Source organism: Hylobates moloch, unplaced genomic scaffold (assembly GCF_009828535.3).
Source record: "Hylobates moloch isolate HMO894 unplaced genomic scaffold, HMol_V3 SCAFFOLD_4, whole genome shotgun sequence".
Lineage (NCBI taxonomy): Eukaryota > Metazoa > Chordata > Mammalia > Primates > Hylobatidae > Hylobates > Hylobates moloch.
In genome coordinates, this window is record NW_026652279.1 from 29,543,459 (window position 1) to 29,557,959 (window position 14,501).

The following is a 14,501-nucleotide window of genomic DNA, read 5'->3' on the forward strand; positions in this document are numbered from 1 at the left end:
CGTAAAATGCGTCTTGCAGGATCGTTCTGGGTTCCGTACAATCCTGCAGAGAGCAGCAAAGAGCACACGCAGCCTCCGCCTCATACTCCGCAGTGGCAGAACTGGCGCAGAGAACACCCGCCGGGCGGTCGTGCGCAGGCGCACTACGCCAAGTCCCGACGGGAGCTCTGCGGCTGCGCACTCGGCTGGCTTTGCGGCCGCACTGCTAGACGGCAGCGGTGTCCGCCCTACGGCCGGCGTTGCCGGGGTAACGGCGAGCGCGTGGGGCCAAGAAAAGTAAGGGCCCTGGGGGAGGAACGCTCGGCCCCTGCCAAGTTTGGTGTTTTGCCGCGAAAGGAAATCTCGCTCTTCCGAAAGCTCTCCGGGCGAGAGACGAAAGGGCCCAGGTACTGTGCTGGGGTCGCACAGCCGGCCGAGACAGTGCCGGGACGGGGAGCCAGGCTTCCTAGTGCGCCCGGTCACTGACTCCTCCGCGCCTTTCTCGTGCGCCTGCAGCCCTTGGTTCTTGGAAACGCCGACACCTTGTTCAGGGCTAGTGGGGCTGGGGCGCAAGGTGCAGCTGACAATGCCCGAGAGGAGCCACAGCCTCTGGTGGAGTTCGGTCGAGTGTGGGGGTAGTCAGGGAAAGAAGCAAAGGGGTAAGATAGGGAGTGAGGAATTCCTGGGGCCCGTAACGCTATTTGGGTGCGCATTTGTTTATTTGTATTTGTATTTGCAGCTGTCGTCTGGTGAGCGCTTTCCACGTGGTAGGCCCCGAACCAAACGCCTTCTGCAAAATTATGCATTTAATTCTCACAACAACTTTCAAAGGCTTGTCATCTGTTTGTATGGCTTATTCTCAGGTTCTAACTTGAAAGCTCCCCAGAGGCAGGATTGTTTACCTTGTCCCTTTCATCCTTGCCTCCCTAAGCCCAGGAGGTGCGCAGATGGAGCTTGAAGCGTGTTTTGGTTGGGAGAAGGTGAGATTTGCTGGATAGGAGGTTTTTTAACCAGGTTTGTTTGGCACCTAGTCCAGGAAGGTTGGAAAATTAAATGGAGCCACCTCCCCCTTTTTTGTTTGTTTTTCTAATAGATATTTACCAGCACCTAAGAGGTGTTAGCTTGTGTGCTCGAGGGAAGAATAAGAAACAGACCCTGCTTTTAATAGAAAGTAAGAATATGCAGCTCTGGAGTCAGGTGTGCGCAGGTTGGGGAAAGAAGTAAAGATTTCTCAGGGGTGCGCCCGGCCCCTCCGAGTCACTTTCCCCATCTGTACAATGGAAATAAAAATAGTCTTTACCTCCGGGGGCTATTGGGATTAAGTGAATTTGAATAGACCATGCTGTTACCAGTGGTTAGCTATATGTTAAAATCACCTGGGTCCACCCAGGAAATTCTGATGTAATTGGTTGCAGGTGAGGCCTGGGCATGAGGCGTGAAGGGTAGCTAAGCTTGAGGGCCACTGTGTGACGTACCACTCCCAGGTTTAATTTTCTTAATCTGCATTTTTCAATCATCATTCTCAACTTAAGAACCTGCAGTGACTCCAATTCCAAACCAGCCTTTGCATGCCAAACCTCTTGACAACTGACCCAGTCTTTCCTATATGTTTTTGTGCACCTCAGGCACGGCTCTTCTTTCTTATCTGTGGAATGAGGATAGTACAGTCAGCTCTCCCTATCAGGTTCCGAATCTGTGGATTCAACCAATATTGCATCAAAAATATTCGGAAAAAGAAATTAAATGTATATATAAAATAATTATTTAGCATTTACATTGTATTAGGTATTATAAGTAATCTAAGTAATCTAGAGATGACTTAAAGTAGATGGGAGGATGGGCATAAGTTACATGCAAATACTACGTTTTATTTAAGGGACTTGAGCTGCGGATTTTGGTAGGGGGTGAGTCCTGGAACCAGTCCTTCTGTGAATACCAAGGGATGACTATAGTACCCACATGTGCAGCACATGGCAGTTAGTGCCTCTGGCATCTGGTACCTACCTATGACAGTTTCCTCTTCTTATTTTACTCACATCCCACCTCTTACAGCATGCTGTTCTCCTGCCGCGGCACTAAAGAACCTTCTTGAATGTCCGTTGCAGTTATGGGGAATGGTAAATGCAGTCTTTTCTCCTCTGCTTTGCCTTTTGAGTTCAGCACAAGAGGACTCTTCCATGAAACTAGAGATCATCTGATTTGCCCTCTTGAATTTTTCCAAACCCTTGGGAAGTGAGCTCTGCCTTCCCAGGGAGTTTGTTTCGATCTTTTCTAGAAGCTTCACGCTGGTGTCTGTGAAGCCATTCTTGCAGAGCATGGCCTGGGGAATGTCTTTACTTCTGAATTTTTAAAAATAGCTTTATTGAGATACCATATAATTCTGTAAAATTCACCCTTCTGAAATGTACAAGTCAGTGGTCTTAGTATTCGCGGAGTTATGTAACCTTACCATCACTACAATCTAATTTTAAAACATTTTCGTCACCCTCCAAAATAAACCTCCTGTCTATTAGCAGTCACCCCCCCATTTCCCACTTTTCCCTGTCTCTGGCAACTGGTAATCTGTCTCTATGGATTTGTCTATTCCGGACACTTTATATTGTCTCATGGTCTTTTGTGTCTGGCTTCTTTTAGCATAATGCTTTCAGGTGTTGAAGAATGTATCAGCACTTCATTCCTTTTCTGTGGCTAAATATCTGATTATATGGATAGACCACATTTTGTTGATCTGGTCAACTATTGATGGTCATTTGGATGGTTTCCACTTTGATGCTATTATGAATAATACTGTTGTGAACATTCACATACAAATTTTTCCATGAACATATGTTTTCATTTCTCTTAGGTCTATACCTAGGGGTGGAGTTGCTGGATCATGTCGTAACTATGTGTTTGACATTTTGAGGAACCGCCAGACTTCTCCAGTCCTGTTCAATTTGAAGATGAAACTGAGCTTAGAGAAAGTGGGTTGTGCAAGGTCACACAATAATGATGGCGGCTTTGCATGTCTGGAAGGCCTACTGCGAGCCAAATTCCTGAGGGTTGTGCAGCCACATGAGCAAGAGTAATACAAGAACTTGGATTATGAGGGGTGTTTTGTCGCAGGGACCCTTCCAACCCACACACCTGGGTTGGAGTACAGAGTTCTTTCGATCAAGTGTCACAGCTAAATCTTGCCTTTTTTAGATGTGACAGCAGTCTGAGAGGGAAAAACGCTGAACAAATGAGGCAAACTAAAATACAACTCTGTTGAGAGAATTTATCAGAACTTCTTGAAGGTGGCCATTAAATCTTTTTTCATTTTTTAAAATTCCAAATATAATGTATATAAGTCAGCTGCTGAGCAGAGGTTATTATAAAAGTGAAAAATCCCATAAAAGTCCAAACCATTCCTGGAAGTCTTTCAAAAAGTGCCTTACTGGAGACCAACATCCTGCCCCCAAAAAGCCTTGTTTATTTTCAGTTTTAGAGTAAATGATTGTCTCTCCAGTTGAGTACTAAATGTGATAATTGGCTTGGGCTGAGGGATAAGTCAGCAAGCAAGGTGAAGCCTAGTCAAAATATGCTCTTAAAATCTCTTAGGTTTCCTGTGAACATGCAGTAGACATGGTTTTGTTATAAACACTATACAGCAAGATGCATGCGTAAATATAAAATGTACAAAGTAATGCTCAGTACGTAATTCCTTCAAGGAACCTTATTTAGAAATTAATCTAGCATGTTGCTACTTAGAACAATGGCAATTCTAGGAAGGTTCCAACTTCCCGATTCTTCTTGTTTTTCATGGTTATCTTTGTAATTGATGTATCATTTCCTCTAACTCTTCTTTAGTCTTGTGTTTTTCTATGTCCTCATATAATTCCTCAGCTTCTTCCTTGAGAAATTGGATAAAGATATCATCACACATTGGATAAGCCTTTTCATTTCTTAATGGTCATGGCACTCTTAAAGCCACTCACCTTCCACTCCCTCAGCTTTGGCCACCTTCTTGACTATTTCAGGCTTGATGGCATCCCTTGCCAATGGGATGCAAGTACTGAGTGCAGGAGCCACCAAAGTAATTAGTCTTATTTTTTCCCTTGTGAGGATTTGGAGTCATGTAGGTTAAACGTGTGTATGATTTGGCTGCACTGTATCTTCAAGCACCAGCTAAGCTCTCAGTTGAAATCAAGTCTAGACCTAGTACTGAGGGAGCAGCAGATTCAAGTTTCCCATCTCATTCCAGGACAGCTGCTCCTTGAGTGGAATGTCTTGCACCATTTACATTGTTTTCCCATGTATATGGTTATGTTTTCCTAGGTTAAGTGCATCTACTGTATCTCTGTGTCTGCGTCACACAATATGTTCACATTTACTTCCCTCCTTCAGACATTAGTGGATCACAGCCTGTTCTGTTAGCTCTAACCTGCTTTCTATGCTTCCAGGTATGTTATATACTTGTTTTGTCTCCCTGGATCCAATGTTTGGCCCCAGAGGGATACTGGCTTTGGCTTCCTCTTCTCCCTCGTGGTGCTGGGTGCACAGTGGGTAATTCCATTATTGCTCAGTAACCCTTCACCATCTGATTTTGAGAAATAGTCATCAGACAAAAGTAGACAGACCCTGCCTGTGCTTTCAGGGGAACCTAGAGAGAGGGCATGGGCTTGGGAGTTCAGCAGACCTGGGTCATCCGATGTCACCACACTCGGGGTCCTCTACAAATCTCTCTAACCTGGAATCTGTCTCCTATTTGTAAAATGGTGTTGCTACTGCTCACCCTGTAATACTAATTATAGCTGATACATGCATGGTACTCACTATGTGCCAGGTACTGTTCTAAGCACTTTATGGATCTTAACTATAAGATGGAGTCTGTTCTTATCTTGATTTTGCAGGTGAGGAAACTAAATCACAGAGAGAGTCAGTAACTTTTGCCCAAAATCACACTGCTAGGAAGTGGTAAAGTTGATTCCAGTCCTGATAGTCTGGCTTTAGAGTCCCTGCTTGAAGCCAGTAGCATTTGGTAGTATATAATCGACCCTTAAATGATAACTGCTGCTGTCATTATTTATTAATGTACTTTAAAAATTGGGGGCTGATTGACCCAGTGTTTAGTGTGTATTTTAAGATGCTCTTGGAAAATGAAGTGCTTGCAAGATTTAATTTGTTGAGGACAGGGTCTCAGTTTTGTCTTTGTCTCCCCAGCACTTATGATTATTAGGAATTCCTAGTAGTAAATGTCTGTTGGGTGAGTGAAATGGAAGCACTCCTGGTAGACAGAAATCCTGTTGTGCTTGCTCTCAGGAGACCTAACATTGCAGCTTTTGGCATGTCACTAGGTCTCAGCGTTGTCAGCTGGAGTAGAAAGATTACCACTCATTTCCTGGGGGTTATTGTGGGGATTAATTGCAGTATTCTAGGTCAATGTGATTTACATTGCTCACACAAACTGTTCTTATTACTTTTAGTTTATTGCTTTATAAATACTCGATTTCTTCCCATAGACCACTAAGTTTTTTGAGCCTAGGTACAGATGTACCCACATTTTGGATCAAGGTAGTTATTGATTGTCTGTTTCTTTCTCTTTGTTGTCTACTCTTTAAAGAATACCTCCTCTGAAAAATGGCAGAAGCAGTTTTCCATGCCCCAAAGAGGAAAAGAAGAGTGTATGAGACTTACGAGTCTCCATTGCCAATCCCTTTTGGTCAGGACCATGGTCCTCAGAAAGAATTCAAGATATTCCGTGCTGAAATGATTAACAACAATGTGATTGTGAGGAATGCAGAGGACATTGAGCAGCTCTATGGGAAAGTAAGTGCGGGCAGCTTCGGTAGGATTACTTTCAGACAACCCTGAGCAAGCAGTCCTTTCCTTCTCCCCATCCCAGCCATCCCCCCACACCAACCGTGAACAATGTGTATTTCCTTGTGGTTTGGTCCAGTTGTAGGAAAAGGACAATTTGAATTAGTGCCCAAAAGCCATACATTAGGGTAACAGAATGACAGATGGAGCACCCCTGCCCACAAACCTTTATTTCAGTGATGAAGTAGGTTCAATGGATTGACTTTTTTTTTTTTGTCTTTAGTTGTAAAAGCAATGCATATTTGTTAAAGGAACAAAAAAAGTAATTTACAGAAATATAATCGGTAAAAAAGTGAAAATTCCCCACTCACTTCCATTCCGTTCCCAGAGGTAGCCACAGCGTGGCATAATGTCCCTGCTCAGGCACGGATCAGACGGGGCGTTGGCTTGGAGCTCCTTATCTGCTTCCTCCTGGTTGGGGACCTCTTCTCAGATGAGGACAAGTTCTGGTTTTTACTGTTTTCCAGCATTGATCAAGTTGAATGAAGACTGGTAGTTCTTTAAAAAAAAAATTTCCATAGTCTGTTCATTGCTGGGCATTTTTAAAAAACAGCTTTATTGAGTTATAATTTACAACTATAAAGTTCTCCCATTGTAAGTATACAATTCAGTGATTGTCATAAATTTATAGAGTTGCACAACTCTCACCACAATCCAGTTTTAGAACATGCCCATCACCACAAAGTTCCCTTGTGCCTGTCACACTTAATCCCTGCTCCCACTCCCAGCCCAAGGCAGCCACGGATTGGCGTCTTGTCTCCATAAATGTGCCTTCTCTAGACATTTTATAGAAGAGTGGGTGGCAGTGGCCATGGTGAGGCGGGAGTCTCAGTAGGCCAAGGGCAGCTCACCAGGGAGGCCTTCATTTACAGTATGTAACATTAAGCAAGAGGCTTTATAAAGTGCTGTATGCATTATTTCTTCTTGGTTTTTGTTGTTGCTGGGTGTTTTTTTTGTTTATTTGTTTTTTGTGACAGTCTTACCCTGTCCCCCAGGCTAGGGTGCAGTGGCTCGGCTCACTACAACCTCTGCCTCCCAGGTTCAAGTGATTCTTCCACCTCAGCCTCCTGAGTAGCTGGGGCTACAGGCGCATGCCACCATGCCTGGCTAATTTTTGTTTTTTTTTGGTAGAGACAGGGTTTCACCATGTTCACCAGGCTGGTCTTAAACCCCTGACCTCAAGTGATCTGCCCACCTCGGCCTCCTAAAGTGCCGGGATTACAGGTGTGAGCCACCATGCCTGGCCTCCTTATTCTGATTGTTAATCTAGATGGAGAAAGGAGTGTTTGTTTTATTCTTTCAATTTTTTGTGTGTTTAAATATTTTATAATAAAAAGGGGAAAAATACATGTTGTTTTTGGAATCGGCAGGAATGAGAGGAATACTTCAATTCTGGAGTACAAAAGAATACAAGAGGATTTTTTTGGACCTAGTGGGCAGCATGGCTCCTGCCTTCAGGCACACTGTGTTCCCGAACCATACGTAGAGAAGAAACTCTGCCTCTGCCTGCCTTCGGCTTATCAGACCTAGACTGAAAGCATTAGTTATGGGATAAATAAGGTGTGCTAAAAACTTACTAGTACTCTTGAAGCGATTAGAAAGGTATTATGGTAAGAACATCCTTAGTCGTCATTAGATAATCAGAGGGAAAATGTAAAGACATGAAAAGTGGGGCGAACCTCTTGTTAACTGAGATGGGTACAGTCGGCCCTCCATATCATGGGTTCCACTTCCGTGGATTCACCCAACCTTGGATTGAAAATATTTGGGGAGAAAAATTGCATCTGTCCTAAACGGGGACTTTATTTTCTTATATTAAACAATATAGTATAACAACTATTTACATAGCATTTGCATTGCATTAGGTATTATAAGTAGCCTAGAGATGACTTGAAGTATATGAGAGGACCTACATAGACTATATATAAATACTGCACCACTTTATATCAGAAACTCGACCATCTGCAGATTTTGATATCCACCAGAGGTCCTGGAACCAGCCCCCTGTGGATACTGAGGGATTACTGTATATTCTACCTCAGCTAAAAAAACTGGTAACTAAGCATGAACTAACTTCATTTTCTCTCTTCCTGGAAGGGTTATTTTGGAAAAGGTATTCTTTCAAGAAGCCGTCCAAACTTCACAATTTCAGATCCTAAACTGGTTGCTAAATGGAAAGGTAAAGTTGTTGTATCATTTAGTTCTTTTGACAAGTTATCATTTTCCTTTATTTTTGATCTTATACCTCAGGTTATATAGTAAAATTCTAGAGAAGTAACATGTACACTGGCAGTTTTACTGCCAAAGTTAGCTAGAATAATTCTAATCAAAGCAAAAGGGTTATGATTGGGTACAGTGTGTTTAATTTCTAGAATTATCAAGTGTTAATTGGGCTTTTCTGTTGTTAAGTGTTTGCTTAGCAGAGTACTATGCCTGTGGCAGGTACTGGTAGTTAAGTACCTGCTCACCTGTGGTGCTATACAAAATTTTTAAAATTTTGTTTCCAGAATTAGAATTTGTAATAGCCATGACGTGTGTGTGTAGTTCTCCCTTGCTGATTCTCTTTAATTTATAAATGTTTTAGAATATTTATCTAAGGAATTCTCATGGTAGTTACTTAAGAACCAATACCAGCATGTTAAAACATAATTAGAAAGGATCTTTTAAATGTTTTATTGTAAGAAAATATACAGATTAAAACTGCACTGAGATACCATTTCAACAATCAGGCAGAAATCCAAAAGTCTGACAATATACTGCATTGGTGAGGACTTCAGAAACAGACCTTCTCTTGCATTGCTGGTGGGGTGCTTGTCGTACAGCCCTCATGGAGGTGAATTTGGCAATGTCTAGCAAAATTATATATGCATTTACTTTGTTTTCTTTTCCCCCATTCCTCTCTCTCCTCAGTCCCTGGTAACCTTTATATGTTTTCTGTCTATGAATTTACCTATTATAGATATTTCATATGTAAATACAATCATACAATATTCGCCCTTTTGTGTCTGTTGCTTTCACTTAGCATATTTTTGAGGTTTGTCCCTGCCATAGCATCTATCAGAACTTCATTCCGTTTTATAGTGGAATAATATTCCATTGTTTGGACATAGTGCCTTTAGCTCATCTGCTCATGGACACTTAAAATTGTTTCTGTATTTTGGCTTTTCTGAATAATGCTGTTGTGAACATTTGCATACACGTATCTGAGTCTATTTTTAGTTGTTTTGGATATAACCCAGGAGTGGAATTAATGGGTCATATGATAATTGTCTGTTTAACATTTTAAGAACTAGCCAAACTATTTTCCACATTGACTGCATCATTGTACATTCCCACCAGCAATGCACCAAAGGTTCCAATTTCTCCACATCCTTGCCAACACTTGTTTAAAAAAATAATAGTCGGCCAGGCGCAGTAGCTCACACCTGTAATCCCAGCACTCTGGGAGGCTGAGGCGGGCAGATCATGAGGTCAGGAGTTCGAGACTAGCCTGACCAACATGGTGAAACCCCGTCTCTACTAAAAATACAAAAATTAACCGGGTGTGGTGGTGTGCGCCTGTAATCCCAGCTACTCAGGAGGCTGAGGCAGGAGAATCACTTGAACCCGAGAGGCGGAGGTTGCAGTGAGCCAAGATTGCACCACTGCACTCCAGCCTGGGCGACAGAGCAAGACTCCGTTTCTAAATAAATAAATAATAAAAAAATAAATAAAGCAAGACTCCGTTTCTAAATAAATAAATAAATAAATAAATAAATAAATAAATAAAATAGACATCCTAATGAGTATTAAATGGTAAAAGTTTTTCATTTTAATGAAGTCCAATTTATCTATTTTTTCTACTATTGCCTGTGCTTTTGGTATCTATTTAAGAAACCATTGCCAAGTCCAAATCATACAGATTTCCCCAGTGTTTTCTTTTAAGAGGTTTATAGTTTGAACTCTTAAGTTTAGGTCTTCAGTCCATTTTGTGTTAATTTTTGTATACTGTGTAAAGTAAGGGTCCAGCTTCATTGTTTTGCCTGTGGATATCCAGTTGTCCCAGTATATGCATTTACTTTTGATCCAGCAATCTCACTTCTAGGAATTTATCTTAACAGTACACTGACAAAAATATGAAAAGAAATAGCACAAGGCTATTCATGCAACACTGTAATATCCAAAGACTGGGAACAACTTACACGTTCATCAGGAGAGGACCAGTGGAATAAACCATATTTATATAATTAATCCATATAATGAAGGACTGTGGAGCTGAGACAGGGATGGGAGATTGCTAGGATATGCTGGTAGGCGAAGACAGCACAGTGTAAAGGAAAGTACATGCTGTGCTGTGGTTTATCTAAAAAGCTGGAAATATAAAATAGATATTTTATTATATTTTTTGAGACGGAGTCTCACTCTGTCATCCAGGCTGGAGTACAGTTGTGCAATCTCCGATCTCAGCTCACTGCATCCTCCACTTTCTGGGTTCAAGCGATTCTCCTGCCTCAGCCTCCTGAGTGAGTAGCTGGGATTACAAGTGTATGCCACCATGCCCTGCTAATTTTTGTATTTTTAGTAGAGACAGGGTTTCGCCGTGTTGACCAGGCTGGTCTCAAACTCCTGACCTCAAGTGATCTGCCTGCCTTGGCCTCCCAAAGTGCTGGGATTACAGGCACGAGCCACTACGCCTGACCAATTTTTTTTAAATGGAAGGATAAACCATAGTTTTTAAAAAATTCCAGTAGGAAGGGATGAAACAAGATGAAGAGAGAGGTGAGACTTTATAGATTTGACTTTGAAACGATGTAAATGTATTACATAATTATGAAACAAGTTTGGCTGGGCATGGTGGCTCACATCTGTAATCCCATTACACTTTGCCCGCTGAGGCGGGCAGATCACCTGGGTCAGTAGTTCAAGACCAGCCTGGCCAACATGGCGAAATCCTGTCTCTACTAAAAATACAAAAATGAACTGGGCATGGTGGCAGGCACTTGTAATCCCAGCTACTTGGGAGGCTGAGGCAGGAGAATCGCTTGAACTCTGAAGGCGGAGGTTGCAGTGAGCCAAGATCGCGCCACTGCACTCCAGCCTGGGTGACATAATGCAACTCTGTCTCCAAAAAAAAAAAAAAAAACAAGTTAAATTTTTACAAGGGATTTTTTTAAACATAGAAATGAAGTAACTGAAAGCTTATATCAAGTTGGTTGTATAACCACACAGGGAGAAATTATTTTGAATAACTTTTGGATTTTTTGGAGATAGGGCCTGGAGTGCAGTGGCTCAATCTGGGCTCACAGCACCCTCCACCTCCTGGGCTTATGCCGTCCTCCCTCAGCCTCCCGAGTAGCTGGGACTACAGGCACATGCCATCACAGCTAGCTAATTTTTGTAGAGACAGGGTTTCACCATGTTACCCAGGCTGGTCTTGAACTCCTGAGCTCAGACAATCCACCCGTCTCAGCCTCTCAAAAGTGCTGGGATTACAGGAATGAGCCACTGAGCCTGGCCATTTGAGTAACTTTATAGTGATTTGATTTGTTCAACCTAATGGGATAGACTGTGTCAGTTATTTCTTGTCACAATAATGCTGCTTAGTAAACCACCCCAAAATGTATTAGTTTTAAGCAGCAACCATAGTAGTCACTAGGTGTGCAATCTTGGCTGGGTGTGCTCACTTTCCTGTGGTGTTAAAGGTGAACATCATCGCTTCTAAGACTTTAATGCATGCAGAAGAGGCTGAGTTTGGGAAAAGAGAAGTAATTAACCCAAAGGCAGAGTTAGGAAAAGACCAGGACGAAAACCCAGACCACTGGGTGACCTGATAAACATTTTGGTCCGAAAGACTCCTCCCACCTGATGCCCCTCTTATGCCTGGGGTACAACCAAAACCTAGGATTCAGAAACAGCAGGAGCCCGCCTGTCAGAACTGCACCCTCATCAGGCTGGTCTTCAAAATAACTTGAGGTCAAGCCAGTTTGAGATTCTGCACAGGGAGCTAGAGCTGGAGCCCTGAACTCCCAAATCCACATCCAAAACCAACATGCAATCAAGTTCACTTTCCCAGCCCTTTTGATATACGCATGTAAGGAGCTTTCAGTGAAGAGGGAAGAATGGAGATGAAGCGCATACCTCTAGGGCCTCAGCATTCTCATTTGGAAGTTGGAATGAGCATTCAGCCGTGGCAGAGAGGTTTCCTCGCATGCTGTTGCTGCTTAGCTGGAGCCCTGAGTTGAGAAGGATTCTGAAGTCCCCTCTAAGCCCAGCAAGACTGATGTGATTGATGGGCAGCACCTGCCAAGGGTATGGGTTCAGGGAAGGACGGCATAGAAAGCATATTTTTGCCATTGCTGACTAGACAGTATTAACTTTCTAGGGGTGTGATTTTGTGAATCTTAAAATTCTCAGTCTTTCCTAGATTTTTAGTGTTTGTTCCCCTTATGGGAAATTTGCCTGAAACTAATAGAACTTCTTTGTTCCAGATATAAAGACAAACATGCCTATCATCACATCAAAGAAGTAAGTCATAATGAACTTTGGCTTCTGTCAAAATGATGGTTTAAGTCAGATGTTTTTAGGTAGTCTTGTCCCATATAGCAGTCCAGTCCACACCTTTTTTTCCTTTTTCTTTTTGGTAGATGTATCCTTGAAAATTATGTCTGAATTTAATGTGGATAAAATCATTTTTGAAATGCCTTATGTGAGTTTATGGTTTGTTTAAATACTGTTTTGCCAGTTGAATTCTTTCCAAATTATGAATAACTATCCTGTAATAGCTATGTTATTAAGTCCTCATATTCTTGAGCCTAGATTTTGAACCAGCCTTCTGCCTGGTGGGCACAGATGGTCCTTTCCCCCTTCCTCCAGCTACACTGTAGGGTCAGAGAAAGAGGCTTTCACAGAGGCTCTTCCTTATTTAATCCTAGACATTCCCGGAATGTTTCTCCCTGACTCCCCAAACACACACATGTGGCCTGGCTGATTCCTGCATGTCCTCGATCCTGCTCATGCATGACCTCTCCTGGGTTTCTCTCCTTACCACTGTCCCCTCCTCTGTCCTGGGTACTGCTCCTCTGGCCCCCACAGTCCTCTTTGGCGTGCAGCACTCTCCTCATGTGTCATACATGGGTTCAGATTGTCGGTGCTTGGAGAGCAGAGATCAGGCCCTTCTCTCTGCAGCTCCACACTTTGTGGTCCCTTGGTGAGATTGTTGACTGTCTCCATCCATCCCAGACCTCCTTGTCCCTGTGATACAGTACAGTTCTTCCATGAAACCTTACAAAACTTCTCAGGTCCCCAGTGATTTTGTTCATCTTGCTTCTGGCATATATGCGCAAAATCCAGCAGCTCCTTTTTGGTTACATGCCTGGCAACCCCATAGCCAGTGGGGTGGCAAGGAGTGGTGGCACCAGGGAGATCTCAATGGCTGTTCTGCCTGTAACCTCAGGCTGGGGTCAGGAGTGGGATTCTGATGTGTGGGAGGGACCTGCTAAGAACCTGGCAGAGCCCCCAGCCTTGGAGGAGCTATAGTGCAGACAGGTTGCCACAACAGAAACCTAGGGATCAGAAATAGGAGCTCGCCCATCAGAACTGCATCCTGGCTAGGCTGGCCACAACATGACATAAGGTCAAGCCAGCTTGCCAGCGTAGAGGTTCTGCACGGGGAGAGGGCTACCTCCCTGAAGAGCATCTCTTTAGGAGCACTAAAGTATCCCAAGAAGTTTCATTGACCCTTGTATTCATTTCCTAGGGCTGCCATAACAAAGTACCACAGACTCAATGGCTTAAAACAACAGAAATTTATTCTCATGGTTTTGGACACCAGAATTCCAAACTCAAGGTGTCAGCAGGGCCATAGTCCCTCGGAAGGCTCTGGGGGAGCATCCTTCCTTGCCTGCCTTCACTTCTGCTGGCTCCTGGCACCCCTTGGCATTCCTTGGCTTGCAGATGCATCACTCTAATCTCTGCCTCTGTGGTCACGTGGCGTTCTCCCTTGTGTGTTTCTGTGTGTCTTTGTCCAAATTTTCCTTTTTTTTTTTTTGCATTAAAAAAATTGATACATAATAGATGTATGTGTGGGTACATGTGATATTTTGCTTCTTTTAAGGACGCCAGTCACTATGTCCTTAGATCAAATTGATTCCATCTGCAAAGACCCTGTTTCCAGATAAAGTCATATTCGCAGGTACTGGGGCACGTAATCTGGGAGGTGTATGTTGTCCTACTATTCCTTAGTCAAGGCCCCGCCATTAGAGTTGCACTGAGAAGTGAAAGTGGTAAACTATTCACTAATAAGCAGGCCTGGCATGAACTCAATCTGCATTCAGATATATCTCTCTTTGCTCCTCAACTCTCTTGATATACCTTACTGTGCTATCACCTTAGTTGATTTTTCCTTCGATTCTCCTCTAGTCTAACTGCCAGATTCTCATTTTTTAATCCCTTTGCCATACTTTGATCACTTTCATAGACTTCATGAATCCTGCATCTTTTTTGCAAGATTTAAATGTACAATTTGCTGTCAGTTTGCATTGAATTTACATTAACATAACAAAGGACAAAGTGACATAGACTCGACACATAGTGACAGTGCAGGAATGTTGCTTGAAGGGGGTATGCTTGTGGGGATTAATTTTTTATAAGAAATTTTCAGATTACAACTCATTTCCCCGTGTGAACCTAAGGATGTTTAAAGA

General features: G+C 42.8%; 1 protein-coding gene across 8 annotated transcripts in view; it reads left to right on the top strand.

Annotated features, from left to right (window-relative positions):
• Positions 1-201: 201 nt before the first annotated feature.
• TSEN2 (tRNA splicing endonuclease subunit 2) overlaps positions 202-14,501 on the top strand; it is a 49,157-nt gene continuing 34,857 nt past the window's right edge. For 3 of the 8 annotated variants that reach the window (XM_058437288.1, XM_058437289.1, XM_058437290.1), the window contains exons 1-4: positions 214-276; positions 5,564-5,769; positions 7,918-7,999; positions 12,288-12,324. In XM_058437288.1, the coding sequence (XP_058293271.1) occupies positions 5,581-5,769; positions 7,918-7,999; positions 12,288-12,324 (308 nt within the window). In that variant the 5' untranslated portion in view covers positions 214-276; positions 5,564-5,580. Of the gene's footprint in view, positions 639-5,563; positions 5,770-7,917; positions 8,000-12,287; positions 12,325-14,501 lie in introns of all 8 variants that reach the window. The other 5 variants (XM_032149743.2, XM_032149746.2, XM_032149744.2 and 2 more) reach the window with 4 other exon arrangements.